This window comes from Chrysoperla carnea, chromosome 3, assembly GCF_905475395.1.
Source record: "Chrysoperla carnea chromosome 3, inChrCarn1.1, whole genome shotgun sequence".
Lineage (NCBI taxonomy): Eukaryota > Metazoa > Arthropoda > Insecta > Neuroptera > Chrysopidae > Chrysoperla > Chrysoperla carnea.
In genome coordinates, this window is record NC_058339.1 from 48,435,758 (window position 1) to 48,459,432 (window position 23,675).

Genomic DNA, 23,675 nt, shown 5'->3' on the forward strand with positions numbered 1-23,675 from the left:
TTGTTTTTTCGTTTGAAAGATAATTTAATGGAGAGTGTTCTTAGCATGGTTCAAGTGCGAGTTTAGGGTTCCAAGTCCGGGACAACTAAAAAATAGGCGATGATCCTAAAAATTGGTTCAGTTTCCTTAGAATAAGGTAAGTTAATAGAGAGTGTTCTTAGATACTTTTGAAGTGCGAGTTGAGTAATTAATTAAATTGGGTAATTAATTTCAAACTAAGAGTTCGATGAGCTAGAGACTTAAAAATTTAAACATAAATAAGAACTGGATGACAATGTATGAAAATGGGGAAAAGCGTGTTAAAAAGTAAAAAATTTTAATTTAAATAAAACTATTTAATATACCGCGTTTTCAAAACGAGCTAAAAACTATAAAATAATTAAATTATTATAGGTATAAGTAATTGCAATGTAAAATTTAATGATAATTCCCGCTTTTTAACATTTAATTTTACATTACAATTATAATAAATAATTTAATTTTATACTTTTTATATTTAGATTTATATTTAGCTAGGAAATAAGTAGTTTTATCTTAACTTAGTAGCTTTTTAAATTTTGACTGAAATTGTATTGCATCAAAACAATGATCTTAAAATCTACCTATCTCAAATTAACGATACCAACGTCATATGGTGCAATATTTTTAACTCTTACCGCTTTTATTTCATAATCATTATTCTGATACACCACATGAAACCATTAATAATATTCTCATATATTCTCACACCAGGAAAAATACACAAATATGATGTCGACAACACAATGATGAAGTCATCGCAGCGAACAGTAAAGCACTCGCAGTAGTAGAAGCTTTAATGAAAATCTGTTTGTATTCAACGTATAAAATATAACATAATCTTACTTGTGTTAAAAGCTCCCATTCTTGTGTATATTTATAAGTGTTTAAAATGCATGATCCTTGGGTATAAAGATATGTAATACCACCAATGGTCCTATGGGCTTAAAAGAGACTCATTCAAACAGGAACATATAGTGAAATATATTATATTTTAGAAAATAATTCATTCGAACAACGATAGGAATTATTTTTAATGCTCCACCAAAAATGTAATCATGATTTTAAAAATGATTGTTGATGGTTTATCGTGTGATAATAATTATATCATTGATTCCTTAATACTGTTCTTGTAGGCAAGATATTTATGAAAGTTGAGTTTTCAAAATAAGGAACCCCAAAATCCTTATTGCCGGATAAAAATTTTTATAATGGAGCAGTACGTCTATCTCCTGACAGACTAAATATGTTTTTGTATACTCTTTGACTGAAGTCAAAAGTTTCCATAACGCTTTTTGTTCAAAGTTGACCACTTTTAATATTTGCAGATTTTAAAGAAATGATGTTATGCTTAGGAATGGGATAAAACTGCTAAGATAGCATCCACAAGGGAATTTGGAAAAATTCATAGAGCGAGCTTTCAAAAATATATTTATTCTCAAGCATGCGATAACTCCAGTAGTATAGCAAACTTCGTTGATGAATTTTTCTCTTTAATTATCGATGTTACAAGTGGATACTACCTCAAAGATTTTATTGCTTAGAGTTAGCAAGCAAAAATCGCTTTATTGAAAATTTATCTCTAAATCGGCTTATTTTGGAACAAATTCCTTAGAGATATTTGAGAAACAACAGTATAGAGTCTGTAAAGTTTAGAAATTGTAAACATTAAAACTATCCTATAAATGGATGGGGATGTAAAGAAGGATGAATACAGCAATTTTCAAACCGGCTACTTCATTTTGGTTTTAGGTTTCGTGGGTGTGCATACTCCACCGGCTCCAGAATCGAATGATTGAATTTTACAAAATATAATTTAGAGTAAAAAGTAAAGCAGATCTTAAGCTGTAGCCACTTCAACAACAACAAAAAGTCAAACAAGATCCCTGCCTTTTATATAATCTAGCTCAAAATCATAGAAAACAAAAAAAATTTAATCATAAATTCAAAATTATTATTTATAATATTAAAAAATTTAAGTAGGTATCTCCTAATGGGAAAATCATTTTGCTATGCGATCAATCGGAGTAAATCGAAATACGATAAAAGATTGAAACTAGGTTTCAGGAGGTGGTAAATAAATAACCGGATATGTATAAATGAACTAACTAGTTCAATAAAATGTAAATTTAAACTACCATCAAAACGGAAGCATGCATTATTTAATATAAGTTCGTTTTGACATACATTTGAAGTATACATAGTTAAAAAATATTGAATTCTATTAAGGGGGTAGAAAAACTACCCCTAAAATTACTTTTTTCAAATATCTCGAAAGCATACGAAGATATGGAAAAAAATTGTAAATAAAAAAAGTAGATATCAAAATTTTCCATATAATCATTTCTAATTACTTTTGACATATTTGTAATAATCAAATCTAATTAATATCTCAGCCTTATGATTGCCATATTGACTGTACCCAAAAATAATTTAAGTAAAATAACCATTTCGGGCTCCTCAAATAAGCACGAAACAAATTATAAGGAAAATAAAAACATGTAAACGAGAATAAAGATAGAAATTATTTTTATACTTTACGTAAATGAGAAAATAGCGTATTTTAATCACTTCATTAATTTCAAAACTGTATAAATCTACCATTTATTTTTGTCACCGTAGTGTATATTATTAGAATTTTCTTAAAATATACCCTTAATAAAACAAAAGACACAATGAAATGTAATATACAGTAAACTTAATAAATGATTTACATGATAAAATAATCCTTTTGGCGCTAAATATTCATGAATAAAAGTCGAAATACGATACAACAAGATACCCACATACACCGACACTCATACCCTCACACCATTCGTGATCGTTGTAACATGATTTATCATATCACCATTACTTAACCACCGTATCGCGATGTTTCTACTGTTTTCTACTTTCTACCTCTAACGAACCTCATGGAACTAAACAACAGAAGAACGAAAATAATCGTGGTTTTTGTATTTAACACAGAAACACACATATACATAAAGCTCTGGTAGTGTTGAAAATATTTTATGAAATGTTATTAATAATATCACCACCATTATGTTTATAAGTTAGTTAGTTTATTTATTATCATAAAGTGGTGGTCTGTAATAATATCTAACCAAAAATATTCTTAACGTGTGTATTTATTAAAATTTATTTAATATTACCTATTGTTTTGTTTAATTTCATTCGGTTAGAAATTGTTTCCATGTTTATCTCTCTGGGAACAATATGCTAAAGCTACTGCTTTACAACAAGCTTTCTGTAACAGTTAGACGTAGAAATTTTAAATATTATTCTTGAATGTAGGGAAGAATAGCTAAAATCGTACTATTTAACTTTAAAAAGGCTGTGTAACATTCTTATTCACTTTTTAACTGACTTCAAATTCAAAAAAAGAGGAGGTTCTCAATGCGACTCTATTTTTTTTATGCTTGTTACCTTAGAACTTTCGACTGGGTGAACCGATTTTGATGATTTTTTATTTATTTAAAAGCTGGTTATTTCCGTGTGGTTTCGTTTCGATTTGGTCCAGTTCTGACAATGGCATTCGGGAGAAAACCATACAATCTTAAATTTGCATTAAGTATGTGCGTGACAAATAACTCAATATCACGCCGGCCGATTTCGATGATTCGTTTTTTAGTGACAAATTAGTTAGTGTACTTCTAATTCACTAAAAATCATAAAATAAAAAATTTTAACAAAAAAGAACAGGCTTAAAAAAAATCCTATTCCAAAACAAATTAATACCTATGTAGGTACTAAAAAGTAAAAAAATAACGATAATATAATGTAGTTACAATTATTGTCATTTGTCGGTGTCAGCCAAGTTAATGTAGCAAACTGTCACAGTTATTTTCTTGGACACCGACTCCAAAAATGACAATAATTTTCTTAAATCAAATTCTCTATGCAAATCAGACATTTGGCTACATACTGAAATTCAGTTATCAACGTAAATTTTAAGGTTTCTAATTTTTTTTTCAATTTCCTCACAGCTCATCTGGTAAATTATACATATTTATACATATACAGGGTGTCTACTTAAGTTGGCTACATCTAGGAAATTTTTTTATCATAAGGTTTACTAAAAAAAAGTGTTCCTTAAAGAATCTCTGCTTTCAAAAATATTAGCATGCACTCACATATTCACTTTTAACATCTAATGTACAGGATTGTTCAGAAAATTAAAAAGTTTGATAGGAATGTTAGTAGTTGTTAGAAATGTAGACCATTTAGTACAGATAATATGGGACATGGTTCAAGAAATGACTCCCGAGATATGTAGGAGTGTATTTAAAGAATTTTGTAAAAGAACAATTACATGTATGGACCGCGAAGGAACAGAACAAGATATAAATATGTAGTTCAAGTATTATTCAAGTCGCAAAACGTCATAAAAGTCTCATAAAGGCCTGTAAATTTTGTATATATCGAGGAGTTTTTTTAATTTTAAATGTGTTTGAAAAAAAGGCAATTTTTTCCACATAATTGTTAAATATACCTAAGCTGCCATAAGGGCTTGAAAATCCTTCTTGAGGGTTTTACTGGGATTTTGTGGTTAAAATAATACTCTATCTCTATATTTCTTTTCATTTTTTTATTTTTTATTTAATACTCTATCTTCAGTCTAAAGAAATCGTCCATTGGTTATTATCTTTTTAAAATAATTATACTTCTTTTTTAATTGAAAATTGTTACCTTCTTGTTTCCAAAATATGAAGTTTGTGTATAAAAAATGTTCCAACTCATTTCAAATCCATAGAATCCATTCATTTCAAATCTAGAGGGAAAAATATTTCTTTATTTCATTTCACCAAATTGCCATTATTAAAACTTTAAATGATTATTTTTTAAATATTATATTCGTTTCATTTTTATTTGAAAACCACTTTAATTTCTGTTCTTGAAAAAATAAAAATTAATAACAGTTTTTAAAAGGAAAATTCATAAAAGTTATAGAAAAAAATAAAAATAAAGTCATTGACATCATCTAGTTGTGTATTTTTTCGTAAAAATATGACATGAATATGAATCTTCTACACTGTGGCTTTAAAATGAAAAGAAAAATCATTTTGATATTCGGAAAGAAGAAAAAAAAGAAAAACAATTCATTCATGTAATTTTTTCTCTACTTCTATTTTCATATTTTAAACAGAAATTTTTTCAACAGAAATATGACTTCATAAAGAGAGAAAGAAATATTACAATTGTTTTTAATGCGATACTGAATAAAACAAATTTTATAAACAAAATGCAAGGCAAATAAATAATATTTATCTAGTGTTTTTTCTTAATTATTTGATAATTAACAGGTTTAAAACGGTGTTTTTAAATTTACGTGATTAAATATTAAATAGGTATTTTTTCCGTATTTCAAAGTGTAGGACCCAAACAGACAAACGGAAAAAACAGGTCTTGATTTAATCAGGTCCCATCTCTTTAAAGAGTTCTTTTAAAAAAGAGAAAAGGTAAATGTGTACTAAAATGTTGGTTTGAAAAAAGTAAAACAATCAAGTAACATTAAAAAAACGCTTTAAATGCGTAACTTTCAAATAATTTTGAAAAACATCAAAATATACAAGTTAATCCAAAATAATGATTAAATCCCATAGATATTCTTACTTAAATATACTATCCTAGCTTATAGGTAGGAAATTTGAATGATCATTGCATTTTTGTTTTGGGTATTGCTAATGTTCATTTAACATAATAAAAACAAAATTATTGTGGCCAGCCTCGATATTTACTATCTTCGAGAGCTGACTACTCCTTTTTCAATACTTCTAAGCTTCGAGGTCCTGGGGCAATGCCCTATGATAGCTACGCCACTGAACGTAATTATAAATCATGTCAAATCAGTCGTTTACAACGTCACAAAAATAGCAGATTCTATACAAATACGGCAAACTGAAAATGTGAAACTGATTAAACAATTTTACACTATTTGAACATGTAAAAATAATTATTAAAAACATTTCCGATTTGTATATTTAATTTGATTAAAACATTGTGAATAAATTATTTCTCTACAGTATGGTCCAAATTATAACAGCAAAACATCATCAAATGATAGATAACGATAAAAAATGATAATTTCTTAGTATAGTCGAGAAAGGATCTTTTTCTAGATAATGTGTGTTGAATATTCAGAAAAAATTGGGCACATAATCCCCGTAAATTTCTAATCACAACAATTTCTCTATCGCTGGTCTTAAGTCTTAAATTATGAAATATACTGGGCTCAGTACTGTGAAATTTTCAATTTTCTTAAGCAATCTATTTGGAATTACTCACAAAAATATGGTTTTTTCTTCCAAAATTTCAAGACTCACTGTACACTGTATTTAAATAAAGCATAAAAGTGCATTAAATAATTCTCTCTCCTCCTGATTGGGATTCGAATCTTGATATCGATATATTTTTCCCATATATCAACCGACCACTTTAGTAGGAAAGGAGCAGGGTAGACCGGGACTAGTTGAGCAAGTTTTAGATTTCAAAGTTGTAGATCCTAATCATATTTATTTGATGCATATCTCGATAGATAGCCAATATATTCCATAACATAGGTCTTTTAGAGCAATTTCAATATCTCTTGTAGTTTTGGTGACAACTAGCAAGGGTATGGGCCACAAAAAATACTGTTTCATGTGTTTTGGGATATTGAAGGGTAAATGGATAATTTTTTTTAAAAGTGCCTCATTGCTGTTACTACGATAAGGCGTTAATTTACATGAAACAGAAAGAGACATAATTTTTAAAAAGGGGCATTCTGTTAAATTTCCTACAAGAATCAAATTTAAAATTCAAAATAACTCTTTAACCGAATAGCCATTGTGCTTAATCATATATCCTGTTGGCTAAGTTTATTACATGTGGTAATACATTAGAGATGGCAACCATGATTGGGCTTTGTTTTTAATCTAGAAAATATTCTTGATATTAGTGTATTTTCTGACTGCATATAGTGGTCGTGAAAATATTCAGAATTTGATGTATTTGCTACAACAAAATCACATTTTATAAATTAAAGCATATAATAAACGGAAGCTATACATTTTTTTAAAGCTAATATTCTATACTTTTCATGACCCTACATTTTTTGAGTAGGTAATATTTTATACTTTCCATGACTCTACATTTTTTTTTTTTGTCTTTGCTGAGTTATCGAATGAATTAATTGCTACAGGGTATAACCTCGCATACGAATTCAGTCGATGTATCAAAAGCTAGTCGTTTAAGCCAGTGGGACCCAATTTTTATATTTTGTGAATCAAAATTACTCTAGAAAACGGTTTATGTCCAAAGAAACTCAAAAATTTTTTCCCGTTAAGCAGTACCCCGATTTTTTTCCTGTTAAGCAGTACCCCGTTTAAAAAAGTCGCGAGAAAATAAAACAAAAAGTTTCGGAATTTTATGAAATTTGGCAAAAAAATCGGTCTAATTTATGAAAAAAAAAATTTTAAATTGATTTTCCTCCATTAATTGAGAACTAATTACAAGAGGTACTAGAAAAAGGTTTTAAGCCTAGTGTTAAAGAAACTACGAATACCCAATTAAATTCTTCTTTTTTTATTTTCGGAAGTATTTTGTCCTATCCGTTACGATTCGATCGTTCGTAATATTTCATGTTCCTTACAAAAATTTATCTATCTACCGACTGTATTGATATTATGAATAATGCTGTGGTAAGGTGTAATATTTACATCATACTATTAAATAGAATATAGAAAGTTTAAGCTTACAACAAAGTTGAAAGATGACAGTATGGAAGTAAAAAAAATTCTAGTAGTTTATATTATACAGAAACTATCATAGACAGAGCAGGGCTTTATATTCTTATCTCTTATGTGTCTTAAACAGACAAAATCAATATATACCAATGCTCATTGGTTCATTTGACAAAAAAGTTATTTTTTTTATTTATGTATTCAACCGCATATCAATTAGTATAGAAAATTGTTCAAGTATATTTCTGCAAAACTTTTATACAATGATATACAACAAAAAAACTATTATCTTTATTATATAGGAAATTATTAAAATGAATTATATTAATGTTAATTAATTAATTTAACTTTCTACAAATACCCCTAAGTGACAGTTAGTTAAAGCTACTTGTTAATTTTTAACTACCTTTTTTATAGTTTTGGAGAAAGTGGTCACCAAGGATTTGTCCTAATTTGAGCCTTCAGGAGTAAAAAGTGAAGTCTACAAAAAAGGGCTTCAAACTAAAGTTTATTCTTTTTTTATAAGGAAGACCCAATTGAGTTTTTGTTGGAAACATTTTTTCCAAAAACACTTAAGCAAGCAATACCACCATTTTAGAAATAATTATTTTTAATTCAGAATTTAGAAAGATAGCAATTTAGTGAAATTCTCGTACTTTTTTGGTCTTCAAAGAGTTTTTCGATTAAAGCTATGGGTGCGCAAATACCGGCCATATTTTGAATTTGGACCCAGGGTAGCCCCAAAAGCATCTTGATCAATATATTTTGTTCTAGATGAAATAAAATAAATCGGCTAACGACAAAAATCGGCTAATTTAAGAACGTGTAAAATTTGGCCAATCTAAAATAATTCTAACCTCGACATACCATTTACAAACATACCAATTTTTCGACGTCCGAATTTTTCTAAGTTAGCTCAGAAGTCGTGGTATTAACCAAACTTACAATGATTTTTAGGTTAAACTGACCTAAATCTACAAAACCTATTTTGATTTTTGTACTTTACTGTACTTTACTGATTTTGATACTTTATTTTATTTGATAGCCAATGAAAATCATGATAAAAATGTTTAGTATATCTGTCAAAATGTCAAATCGCATATGCGAAGAAAAATATAATTTCAAGTGATATAAATTTTTTTACAGAATTCTTTTTTTTGTTTACATCGTTCTTGTAAACTTCTGGAAAATATTCGAAAATAATAATATAATAGATATTATATATTATATATAGATATAGATATTATTATTGTTATACTCATAAATAACACGATAAAATGTGTTTATAAGGGTTCCTTTGAGAAAACGAAAAATTCTTTACAATTATTAATATCAATGGACCGGAAAAGATGTCCACTAGAAGAATTTATATCACAAATGTTTTATGTGTTATGTTTCAAGTAGTTTGTTTTTTTTTTTATTGAAATATTTTTTTAAAGTAAAAAATTATTTTTACAACGTCCATTTCATGTTTGATTTTCTTTTAATGACATAAAGTAGACAAAATTTATGACATAAAAACATCTCTAAAGATTTATCTCGTACATAGGTACGATTTTTCTTTGAATTGGTTTTTCATACTCTGTTATTTCATTTTCAAAATATTTTGTGAGTTACATTAAGGTAGTACCAGCGCCAAAGCAAGTTTGGACTTGTGGTTAATGATGAATTTTGTCATAACTTATATCTTCCTTGGTTTTCCAAATATCAAATATTTAAACAAAATTTTCAATTTTCGATATTTTGAAAATTACTTCAGATATGGAAAAAATTTTATTCTTACGTTTCGTCTTAACGTAGTTCCAGCATGGTATTTGCAGTTTCTATGTTAAAGCAATGGTACAATTTTTTTTTCGACAGAATTTAACGAAAAATTAAATTTAAGAATTTAATAATGCTTACTATTAATTCCCAAAGTTTCAGAAATTTTGACCGTTTAAAATGGGAAATAATTATGCCAACGTCCCAATTTCGATCAATTTACGTCAAAATTAATATCTCGAAAGTGAAAATTAATTTCTAAATTTTTTTTTTAGAATTGTATTGTATAAACATTTTTTTCTACTTTTTCTTCAATATATAATAATATCATAAAAAATAGTTGGAGAGACCGGACATTTTACATGCTTTAAATGGGACATGACCCTCAAAATCGCGAACTTTGTCTTTAAATATCTCGCGATCTAAACGGTCAAAAATTATGAAATTTTAGGGATTCACAAATAAAGCTATTATAAACCCGAGAAAAAAAATTCGGCCAAATCTGTCGAAAAGTGATTTCATGCTGGTACTACCTTAAATTCGCAAGTTATAACATAATTCACCATCAAAATTGTAAATATATATTTTTTTAAATTTGTGACCCCACTATCGTCCTGTTACAACCTTATAATTAGGCAAGCACAACAGGTTTTTGTTTGTTTTCAATAATTTATTAAGGTTTTAACTTTTATTTAAAGAATTTTTTTTAATTTCCACCGAGTAATTTTGGAGAAATCTATGGAAACATATCATCAATCTACCCTTTTCCCATATGACCCATGTTAAATATGCCTACTTTTGAAGTCATTTATTTATTTAATTAATCGGGCAACCCACTCTCAAATTTTCTCAAAGGGTTTACTTATTTTGATATTAAGTATAATTTTTGAGCAATTCTAAGATTTTGACATCGATACCTGGTATGAAGAAAAGTGCCCACATAGTCTTATTTTCTGCATCAAAGATGTAGCTAGCTGGGCTACCGAGCTGTATGATAAATATAGTACTATGTACAATTCTTCCGTAACTTGTTGTCATGTATTTCACACTATTTTGAATTGTTTTCATCCATTACTATTTGTTTTTCTTTACTTTTAATCATGTATACGATATTTATTCACATCATGGTCTCTCGATTATGATTGATAATTTTTAATATGATACATACAGCGTAAACTAAATATTGAAAAATATCTTGTCTAGTAATCTTAATTAAAGAGAATTGAAAAAAAGAGAATTGTTTTCATTTAGTTTATATATTTTAATTATTTTGTGATTTGTTTGTAAATTTACCTAAAATGACAACTAAAAATATTTTGTCCAGTATTTCATATATATTTCTCTTTTGTTACAGAATGCGCGAATATGTCGAAGAAAATGAGAAGAACGACCCATTGATTCATGCACCAGACAAAAAAAATAATCCATGGGCTGAAAAAGGGAAATGTGTCATTATGTAGAGAAATATTACAAAATCCATTTACATAATCCCATTTTTTTTATTCCTAACATTTATAAATATTATTTTAAATAAATTTTTTGTTTTTTGTATACACTTATTTTTTACCACATCAACTACTACTACTGACAATTTACCATCAACAATGTCATCAACAACACCATAATAAATACCACAATTTTCAATTACATTTTCTTTCTCCAGGCTTGTTTTTTTATTTAAACAAAAAATGAATTTTTGTAAAAATATGCCAAAAATAAAACAGTCATAACATTACCATTAACTATTTATTAATTTTATTATTTATTTTATGTGATGAAAACCAAAAATAATGGCATTTTTTTGAATTGATATAAATAACTTTTATTTAAAACAATAAATTCGTCAATTCAGATCGGGAATTTTTATATATTTACAAAATTAAATAAAAACTATTTGAAATCAATTAAAAAATATGTCAGAATTTTGTCTACACGAAAATTTTGTTTGAATTTTATTATCAAAACAAAAATTTATTATTAAAAAGATCAAACATTATTATCCATTTTAACATCTACGGATAATTTTTTTAATAATTTATTTTGTTAAAATTTCAAAGAATATTTTCGCGATAATAAATATTTTAAATATGTCGTTCTCTGTAGTACAAATATATATATATACCCCAAAATTGTATTTCAAAAATTCCATGTACACCACCTTTAATGGATAAGCAGAGAGTAAATTTAAAATATTGATAAGAATTTTTTATAGTAATTAAAATAACCATTTTTGGAAAACCAAAATATATTATTTGGTACCAAATTCATAGGCGTGTTCTTTGATACCAAATATACGCTTGTTTTAAAAATTATAAAGAACAAAATAAATTTTAATGTTTAAAAATTAAAGAAATTTTTTTTTATCCATTTTATTATTGATTTTGAAATACTTAAATCATTCCTTTTTCTATTCACACATATTTTTTCCCCAAAAAGTTTATTTTTAAAACATGATTATACAAAAAAACAACTTTATATACAAGCAATTGAATATCCATTTTTACATATTTATACTAAATGATACAAAAGCATTGCGGTGGAAATAATGGTTTTCTTGCCACTTGTCCATTTGGAAGCCTACAACGCTTTTATAATATTTGGAAGGTAATGTATAATTTTATGACTAAGATTAAGATACCATATACACTTACCTTGTTAATCAAAAATTAGAAAATTTTGATTTCAAAATTCTGTTACCTAAGTCAGACAGAGCTTGGGTTATTTCATAGACATAGAGAATTGACTAAGTAATATCCTCATGAAATTGACCAAACAGTCGGGTAAAAAGAGAAAAGGATCGTGCAACCAACATCTGTCTCTTTTCCGTAGATTTGAACCAAGGAGATAAAGAACGATAAACTCGGTCGCTTTACATTTCTCACACATTTCTTTACATTACTGTTGAATAGCAAACGCTCAGTTCATTCTCTATGTCTATGGATTATTCAATACGCGAGCACCAACTTTATAGGCAACTTAGCATACATTTATGTTTTCTCCTGCATATATTAGATTGTAAAAACAATATTTGTTAACAAGAATATTTTTATAGAACCTACATAAAAAACTGTTATTATCTCCGGTGCATATGAACATTGAAATAATTGCAACAATAATTTTATAGTAATCTATGTCATAACAAACAGAATTCCAACCACGCACTCAAATCCGCTGCAGCAATTAAGCAATTAGTTGCTTCTTTTCTACTAGATCATTCTTCTTCAAGCCTATCAACATAACATGCAATTGATACGTTTGACCTAGCCAAGCTTTATTTAGTTATTTAAAAAGCATATTTTGTATTTGAAAACATGAACATTCAACTTTCGAATAAATACTATTAATTGCTACACGATCTTGAAATATCTTCAAAGATTCTGGAAGCTGAAGCCCAGACAGACCTTACAAACTTATTAATTTTGATACTAAATAAGACGTGCCACCAAGGGAAAGGTTACACTCTAGCTAATTTTAGCAAAGTTGACCATATAAACTAGGCCTCGAGTTATTACTATTTTTAAATTATTAAAATATGTACCAAATATTTATCCTTGAAGATCAAACTTACATCAATTATCAAATCAAACTTTTTCAAAATTTCTTCTTTCTCATAAACTGTTCCATATGTTCATTTCGACTCGTGTTTTTCCATAAATTTTTTTGGAAAATGTTGTCCTTTAGGTGATTCAATAGGCTGATTTATCTTGAACTTCTTTAGTTGTTCGCTAGAGTCACGCATGTTTTCTATGAATTTTTAACTTATCCTAATCTGGTATTACATAGTACAATGTCAGTGATTTATTTTTATTTTGTGAAGAAAAATAAATCAGAAAATAAAATAAAAACATATTACTAGTTTAAATTTTCGATAAAAATTTCATTATTATGATTATCACTTGAGTGATAGAATTATTCATAAAATCAAACGCTTTATTTACATTTATTTTATTTTCTTTACAGAATATTTGGAAAAGTCATTGCCGAGCTAAATAATATCAACTTTGTGGTATAAGCAAAATGACTAATTTTACATCCAAAAATTAACTCAACAAAATCTATATCCAAAATTGTTGATTTATATTGACATCTTAGAAATACCACACACAAAAAAACGACGATATGTGCTTAATTCTTAGATGTATAACTAACTAATTAAAAATAAAAATCACGAAATGAAGATATATATTTAAATCAAAACAAAAGTATTCCTCATCAATAAAATTATATTTTAGAGTATACAAAGATATTTTAAGCACGAATGGAACAAAAAGGTACGAATACGTAAATATAAAAAAAAAAAATTTACGTATAAACAAAAAAAAAACATATACATACACTCTAATTCATTAAAATCATTCCACCTTATACATGGAGGATAGTACACATTTTCTTGAACATGAGTGTACGATATAATTATTATTTTAGAAAATCCTTTCTTTTTCTAAATAAATTATTACTTAAATGTATAAAAAAACAAAAAACTAAATCTAGTCATCATTAATATTATACTAAATGTTCTTTAAAAAAAACAATATTTCTTCCATTTTTCAATAACAAAAAAAAAACAATGCTTTAATAAAAATAAAAAACAATTCACATCACGTATTTTAAATCTCTAAAAAGAAAAAATAAGTAATTGAATTTCCATTTCCAATTTTTAACAAACAAACAAAAAAAACCATATCTCATATACAGGAAATTCGAGCCAAATAATTTAGTAATTATTCTCATCACACACGCAACTAAAAAAAACAACACATTTTCTCTCGCTAAACAAAATTCAATTACTAATTTTTCACTGAAACATTACCAACATTACAATTCTTTTGAAATACTATTATACAAAACATTTTTTGAGTTTTTCAAATGAAAATCACTAATAAACTCATTTATAATTAAGTAAGAAAAAAAAGCAAACTATTTAATAAAAAAATAAAGTACATTAAAATGAAAAAAAAAAATTAATTGAGGATTGTAGTTTTATAAATAAGAGAAATGGAAAATCCAAAAAAAAAATCTAAACGCATGTGCTATATGATGTAAATTTGAACAGACAGGTTTTGGTAAAACAAAAAGAGTAGTATCCATTTTGTTTCTAGTCACTTTTTTTGTTTTTATTACTTCAAAATATGAGTACAATTTCCACATACAATATACAAAACAGGAAAATATCCACACAATTACCTAATACATAAGAACTAATTTTCAAACATACTGAATAAATCAAAAAAAATTTTTAAATAGACATATGATGGCTCTTTTAGATATACAAACAAATCTATTTAGCAGCTATAAAATTTAATTTTAAGTCAAATACATTTCATATAGAAGTTCGGATATTATATTTTAAATTAAAAATGATATTTAAAATCCTTCTACGTGTGTTTATAAAAATAACGAGTATGAGCAATTTAATTTACCATCAACAAATCAAACACAAATAACTTTCATAAAGGATAATTCCAACTCATATCAATTTTAATTTTAGGATATAAAATCATGATACTTCTAACCTCAAATATTTTGCTTATACAATCGCAATTTAATATTTAAACAAAAATTATAACTTACATATAATATTATAAAAACTAATTAATTAAAAATAAAAAAAATACGAGGATTGGTATTTACAACAATGGCGTTTCATTCCGCTTTTAGCCCTGGTTGGAAATTCTAATTCTTACATTAATAATAAAATCCCAAAACCCTTGATTAGTAATCCTGACAGTTTTAATATTAGTTATAATATAAATTAATAGATGGCATTGTAATGTCCATGTCTTAAAATAAGAAATATTTCCATGGGTGTAGATACAAACCAAATGAGTTTTTTAATGGTTTATATCTTTACTTACCTCAATTAATTAAAAAATATTCTATAAAAATATTGATTAATTAATTGAGGCATTTTAAAAAAAACGTATTTAAAATTAAATGGTTGTAATTATTAATATGTAGTTGTTGACTGTCAGGTTTTAAAAAATAAAAATCGTAACTCAACATGAAACAAATTAATTAAGGCTAATTTTAAATAATTTGATTGATGTACAAATGTCGATTAAATCATGGAAATCGAACATCCAAATATTCCTTGTATTTATATTCATATTTGCATATCATATCAAACGTTTAAACTTTGTTACATTCAATTACAATCAAAATATTTCATATTAAACTAATTAAATGACATATCATTTATTTAATTAGTTTTTATCATATGAGATAAAAATTACCTAAAAACGATAGAAAAATAAATTTATATTTCATATGACTTTTAATATACAAATATTAAAAACGTAATTGTTGTAACTTTATTTAAACAAATTACCATTTAAAATAATTAATTGATTAAAATAATCTTAGTACGTAGGTTTTTTCTTAAACTTAAACTAATTTAGACATTCTTGTGTCTAAATTTTTCTATTTTTAAAATTCACTGAATCATTGTACCAAATTAAAACGAAAAATAAATTTGATACAATGATTTTATAATCGCTATTTGTTCTCTAATTTTAACCAAGCTTTTATGTGAAAACATAGTTTTTTAGTAACAAAAAAATGTTTCATATTAGCTTAGTCTTCTCAAACGTGTATGGTTAAATGAATTTATTTTCAAAAAAAAGGAAATTTAACCATTTTCACAACATATTGTAAACTTAACACCACTAAACTTTATGGAAGGAGTATTCTATAAAATCATGATGGAACTTAATAAAAATAAAAACAAAACCGCTTGCTAATTCCTAATCATGATTTAATTAAGAGAATACCCGAAAAAATCTATATTCTAATTAACTCAAAAAATATATTTAAAAAAATCACAAAAAAACAACTATTTGTAGGAATAAGATGAAATTTTAAATTTATAAGACGCATGCAAACAAAAATCTTTTAAGGTAAAATTTAGCGTATAAGGATTGTATTCGCAAAAAAAAAAAATAAACCGATTTATACTGTTTTCCTGCGATGGACAACTCATATTAAAAACTACTCTTATACATCACATTAACAAATAAAAATCGTTGTGAATAAAACACACACAAAAACGCGAAAATATTTTTAATGAAATTGTTTTTTTTCTTTAAAGAAAAACATTGTTAAGTAGCTTTAGTTTTATTAACAAAATAATCGTAATTAAAATAATTAAAAAAATATTAAAAATAAATTATTAATCTTATTATGTTGAATATTTTCAGAAAACAGAACAAAAATATCAAAAAATTTCTTGTTAATTCAACATCAAACAAATTATAGCAGAATTAACAAATTTGTCAAGAAAATATCTGAAAATATTGTTCTTTAAAAAAATTTAAAAAAAAAAAAGAAAATATTGATGATTAAAAATATAATAGTTTGAAAATGTGGTAATTTTTTTTTCTATTTGTATATTTATGAATTAATTGTACTCATTTCTTATTATTAAAAAAAATAATTATGAATATTATTAATTAATGATTAGTTTTTAGAAAATCTCAATTGTAAGTATCTCTCTCTCTAAAAATAAAAAACAAAAAATATTAAACTAAAAAAAAAATGAAATAAAATATTGTCTCATTGATAAAATTTTTAATAATAATTAATAATTAATATAATATATATATATGAATGATTATTATATACTTTGACATAAAAACTTTAGAATTATAAAAAAAAAAGATAAAAAAATGAAAACAAACAAACAAAGTCGATGAATTTAAAAGGAAAAATATCTTGTAATATTAAAAAAACAAAAAACAAGTGTATTGTGTTATTTGAATAAACATATATTAATAAAAACCACTACAAAAAATACAGTTTCTTGTTATTTTGTCCATTACCTTGCCTTAAATTACTGGAATTTCAGAATCTATGAGAGTTACACTAAATGAAAAGCATATGATATAAAGTTGACGAATATTTTAATAAAACGTAAAATTACTAAAATAGCATAATTTTCTTTGTTTACAATTGATTTTTAAATAAAAATATCAAAAATTTTTATCCTAAAATCTAAAGCATTTTGTTTATATTCAGACTTCAATTCAAAATTCATAAAATAAATATATACTTGCTATAAAGGCACCATTTGTTGGTCATAATTATTTAATTACGAAAAATAACAACATCTCAATTGTCTTTAAGTCGAACTGCTGAAACTTTTGATAGTTGGGATTGCGAAACCATAGCAAATATTTCCAGCCTTCAGGAACTTAATGGAAATATAACAGGAATTTTTATAAGTTGATTTTGTTGAAAATATTTAAATAATTTAAATTCCGATTGAAATATTCGTGAAATTTTTATAACGCTTTATATAATATGGGGATTATAAATATACCCAAGTTTATTTAAAAAAATAACTAAATAATGCCACAATTGAATCAAAATATGCATAAAATAATGGCACAGAAGTTATCTAAGTTTATATTATCTATACCTAGTACAGTTTTTAAGTGTTTCCATATCAGACCTTCATAAATAAAGCTGCATCAACTGCAATACAGTTTTTGTTATATTACCATAACTTATTAGGTAAGTGACGTAAGTATTATTTATTAAGGGGAATTTTTCATTGTGCAAAGTATCGCAAAAAATTAAATTTTTCACATAAAAATGTTCCTTAGTTTGATAGAAATTCTCTCCCAAAATTTATGAAGAAATTCGAAGTAAAAAAAAGTTATAACTATACATATGAACTGGTTTATATACTAAGCAGCGCTTTCGAAAAAACCTTCAAGCGAGCTTTCCTAGAAAAGAAACTAGTACGACGTTTTTCTCGTATTTTAAGCAATCGATCTTTAAAACCCAAAAGGTTTTAGATTCATAATAATAAAAAGATAGACAATTAAAGGTACATAAAAACCATTAAAATAATGGAAATTAACTTTTTAAAGGTTTCTTGCCTGTTTTGAACTATCGCATCAAGCTAAAATTTGGACAGAAAGGGAAATAAAATTGTATGGCCCTTATAAATAAATATAATAGTTTTTTTTTTAATTGTATTTTTTTACAATTCAACCAAAAAAATACCTTATTTCTGTAAACTTTCACAATAAAATTGTTTATAAATACTAAGATGTGGGTATGGACATCATGAAAATCAATAGCACTGTTTTCAGAGAATTTACAAATCGATAGATCTAAGGTATCATCTCATTATCTTGATATCTAGGTACCATTATCTTGATTAACTCGGTTCTATATAATGCCCTAGTAATTGACAAATTGATTAGATATATAATTAATGATAATAAAAATGACTGTACAAATATAGGTACCTTCAGGCAAGCAAATCAATGCAATTTAAAAGTGGTAATATACGAAGAGAAAAGAAAATAAAGTACCAATTAAATTTTACTACTTAACATCAACAGAATAATAAGTAGGTGTTGGTTTTGTTAGCGCTGTTAGACTATAAAAATCATAGTAATGTATATAAAGTTGCTTGCAGAATTCTACTTTACGTGTGAGTACCGCTCATTACATTCTTATATTTTGTATGATTGTACGAAGATAAAAGTAAAGTCATTTTAAAATATCTTAAAAAGCTTTCCACGCTTTTTAACGATAAATTGATTTTTTTGAATTTAAAGAAATTATTTTCTACCTTTCAGTTTAGCTTGTTACATAAGCGTCTTTTTTAGTTTTTTTAAACTATTATTTATTTATCAAAAATTCAGTATAAAATATGGTGGGAGCGCAAATAAATATATATTTTAGTAAGTTTATATATAAATGCATGTTAATAAAATAAAATAAAATAAAATTTTATGAGCCACTCATGCATGACTATTTTTAAAAGCTAGAAGAGCTCAATTTTAAATACAAAGGATTATTCGGTGCGACTCAAGATTTTACAAATAGCCAAGTATGAGAGACTCACAGAACTATTTATTTTCTACTTTTTAGTAAAATAAATGCTTGTCCTATGAAAAGTATTTATTTAAAAATTTAGTTCAATTTTTAATTGAAAATTAGAAAAGGTATGGGGGAAATGATGGGAAAATCAACTTCTTACAAGAAAATCATCTGCTTACAAGTTAATGAAAATTAACAAAAAATTAAAAACTACGGGAAGGTATAAAAAGTTGTTTCCAGTAGGTAAGAAACATCCTTAAAACATGAATAACCAATAGGTACACTATTGGATCAGGTTTAGCAATCCTCGCAAGTTTGTCCATAAAATACAAGTATTTGCATCCACCGTTTATTTTTCAACGTGTTATCTATTTTTTAATTTGATTAGGAAACATAGTAAAATAATTGTAGGTAATAGGAAAACAATAGTTTTTATTAGACCTCAGGTTTATATAAATAAACGTATATATTTTATCGTAGTCGTTAAAATGTTGACTAAACAAATAGTACCCTTGTGACTAGCAGGAAATAAATGAACTTTATTTTCTCCCTAGACGGATTTAAATAGTAATACAAACCTATTATGTATTTTTTATCAATATCAATTCAGCTAATTTAGCAAAATAACTTCATTAATTTAATCGATGTAATATCTCATTTATTTGTGTGTAATCTTCACTATAATCTAATAAACGAAAGCCAAAAAGGCCCATTTACCTGAACTTTCGCGTCTAAAACTTATTTTTGGTTTGTTTGTGCTTTAGAATTTTTACACTTGGGTTGACCGAATGAGTTCATTGGGTTAACATTATACATGTTTTTTTAGTATCAAAAATTTTTCTTATGCAAAAAAAATTAGCAGCGAGAAATAAAAGTTTATAATCCTTATCGAATTTTCCACTTATGTTCTTAAAAACCGATTTTTCCGTTACCACAATCTACCTCTACACTCCGTGCTCAGGAGTATTTATTCCCTTAAGAAAGCTTTTTGTAAGAAAACTGCTTTGAGATAGTGGAGGTTGATCCATTTGATAAAAATGTCATTAACTAACGACCTTGTAAATTTCTCTGACCAAAATTTTGAAATTTTGATACTATTATTTTGCTCTTTCTTGTTTTTACTTCCCCACAAATTAACTACGACCTAAACTAATGGAAATTTTTAAACTATTACTTTGCTCTTTCTTCTTTTTACTTCTCTAATATTATACTTTTCTATTTTATAAACTACACACATTTTTTATGTAATCATAATCACACAATTTTAACGGTCGAAAGTCTGTGATTGATTAAAAAAATTCTAAATATGGTTTTACTGCACACATTTTTTCGAATTCTTAGTTTGTATTTTACTGCAGGGATCATTATAATGGAAAGTTGAGTGTATATATATTTTACTATTTGTTTTACAGTTAAGGACATTTGTAAAAACACTTGATAGACCTAAAAAAGGACAATCAAAAGCGAAGTACATATTTGAGCTAATTCAAAGAGTAAAAAACAGGATGGAAAACAGATACGTATTTCATAAACAACTGATCCACTATTTCCATCTGGATTTTACTTTATAGTAAACCCTCCTGTATAGTAAACCCTTTGGATTTTACTTTATAGTAAAATTTCAAAAATATCTTTATTTCTTATACCTAATTAGGCATGTATATATTTTTTTTTTTAATTGTATGTTAATAATTAATAAATTATCAAACTTATTCATAATGAAAAATGCACTTTTGATATAATGTTAAAAAAGCATTACAGTTTACTTTAACTGTACATTTACAAAGTTACTTGTTTTCACATTAACAATTTAGCTTTGGGCAAATTTGGGTAGTTTTATGACGCAATCACTTTTTTCAACAGCCATACAGATAATTAGTAATTTTCTTTTGTTTTTCTATGTATTTCATAAGTTTATATACATATAACATACTAGTGTTGTGCCGGATTTTCGTACCCGATATTCGGATACAAATATACGAAATATACGAATCTTTTGTATGATTTTACAAAGTTAGAAACTACATTACCAAAAATTTACAAAAATTGTATCATTTTCAAATTGTGTGAGTTTATTAATCTATAAAAAAATAGTCGATCACAGACAGCATGCAAATCTGCTTATAGAAAAAATATCTGATTTTTTTTCCAGTCTGTCCTAATTTAAGCACGCATCAAACAAAATTTTCAGGTATAAAATAAAGATCCGAATCTGCTCCAGCACAATACTAATACACACTGCTTTTAGATACATAGGTTATAACCTAAACATGTAATGTGAGTGATCGTTGGAAAAACTTCTTTCCTGCCGTGCTTAGGTAAAAGGTAGTAAAGAGCAAAAAGTAAAATGAGAGAAAAGTGGCAACTACGTTTCAGATGTTCTTAAACAAAATTAACAATATAATTCCTTTTACATTAATAGGCCGTGGAAGACCACGGAATTTTTTAAATGATAAATCTATGCTTGAAACATCGAGTGGCTTCCTTTTGACAAGTCTACCAAACTTTCCTCAACGATTTTTTTTGTAAGTGTTGCGTTTTCAAATGAGCAAGATCACGTCATATTTGAGTTATCGGTCTGTAAAAACGCAGCAGGGAATTTGTCGGATATTATGACCACTTGATTTAGCAAAAGTGAACGTATTGAGCAACAAAAATATTTAACTACGGCATTTTCAAGGTGGTAGACAAGCTCATCAGTCCAGTTTGTCGGAAGAAATAAATATTTTTCGGATCGAAATGTTTAAATTAATGAATTTGTTTTCTATTAAGCAGTTATCCTTCGCGGATATTATGCTGGTGGATTTTACATAATTCGATTTTATGTAAGGGATGTAGTGTTCGTGATCAACCATATAAATTGCCGTCACAAATTTGACTTTTTTTTTAGATTTTGATTTTTTTTTTTTCACTAAAAAGTTTAAATAAATTAAAATATAATTAATTAAAGTTTGTAACAAAACCAACAGAAAACTGTAAACATAATTAAAATTATACAATTTACTATTTGGTATATAAAATAATAATTATAAATAAATATAAAATGAATATTAAACGAACAGCTAACCAACTATCTGCCATTTACTCATACTTTTCCTATATACTTTTATAAACGAATATCAATAACGAAAACAAAGCTGAGCACACTTTTGAGTAAATAAAGACGGGATACAAACCGGCCTTATCCCGCAAATAAAACTGATGTACAGCTGCTTGCATACAAAATATACGCTTACAGTACAACAATTTTCTATGAAAGACTACCGGTTATGATTCTGGCCCAAGTAGCCGATGAGACAACATACACCCTTTCTTGATTTAACAGAAAATCATTTGATTTGAAATTCATCTACATTAATAGTTCAGTTTTATAAAATTAACGGTTTTAGACGTGAAAAATATCGTTATTTTTGGAATATTTAAGAAGAAAATTATTTAAATAACTACAGTCATTAAAGGCATGCTCCTCCAACATTTTGCAAACAAGATCAACTTTTGGTGATACATAGAAAGGGGTTAAATTAACTTTAATAAAAAAAAGTTTACATCTCTAGCGTGATCCCAAAATAAAAGCAATGGATCTTTTCTGCCAAGCAAAACATAATATCTCCGAAACTAAAACTTTTAAAATAAATGTTCTCAATTTTTCACAAGTCCTACGGAAAACTCGTCGTTTACAATGTGAATTGTATCTCAAATAACAAAAACTAATTTTTTCTGGAGCTATGATAGTATAGATATTGGCCATGTGGAAAAAAGTGCTTACAACAAGCACATAAACGGGTCTGAGCCCCTCCTGTGACAAGTCCGTGTTAAATATGCATACTTAAATATGCATAAATATTAGAACTTTTGAACACACGTAAAATCCAGGTGATAATAGCAGCCATAACAAACGCGAAATTATATTTTTTTCAAATATTGTTCCCAAACTAAGGAGAAAGGCATTTGATGCTGAAATAAGATTCAGCCAGTCTTGGTTTCCCAACTTGTTCCGAGGCACAACAATCTCCAATCAGCCTTGAACAAATATTCATCGGATTGTTATTTTCTATATGGATATGCCTGTCATTTTTTCCCGCTAAATTTTATTATAAATGATATTCAGAAAATATGGCAGAGACGACAAAAACGTAATCAAAAAATGAAAAACGAACTTTTCATTATATTATCTACGGGAAATATGATGTGCCGTCATTCTTATTAAAATGATACACTCTTCAGTCTCCTGCAAGTCAGAATTGACAAGATGAGGCTGTCCTGATTCATCATCATTTTACGGCCATTGATTGTTGCCCAGTTGTGATTAGAACTAAAATGTAATATCACCGTATTATT

The 23,675-nt window shown here is 26.4% G+C and overlaps 1 protein-coding gene and 1 long non-coding RNA gene across 2 annotated transcripts in view; both read left to right on the forward strand.

The window, feature by feature from the left end:
- LOC123295437 (guanine nucleotide-binding protein subunit gamma-e) overlaps positions 1-11,169 on the forward strand; it is a 132,427-nt gene extending 121,258 nt beyond the window's left edge. The window contains exon 2 of the mRNA XM_044876787.1: positions 10,855-11,169. Coding sequence (XP_044732722.1) covers positions 10,855-10,960 — 106 coding nt within the window. The 3' untranslated portion in view covers positions 10,961-11,169. The remainder of the gene's footprint in view (positions 1-10,854) is intronic.
- Positions 11,170-11,604: 435 nt separating this feature from the next.
- On the forward strand, positions 11,605-13,534 carry LOC123295613. The gene is made up of 2 exons (XR_006535156.1): positions 11,605-12,104; positions 13,461-13,534. It is a non-coding gene; the product is annotated as an uncharacterized LOC123295613 (long non-coding RNA).
- The last annotated feature ends 10,141 nt before the right edge of the window (positions 13,535-23,675 follow it).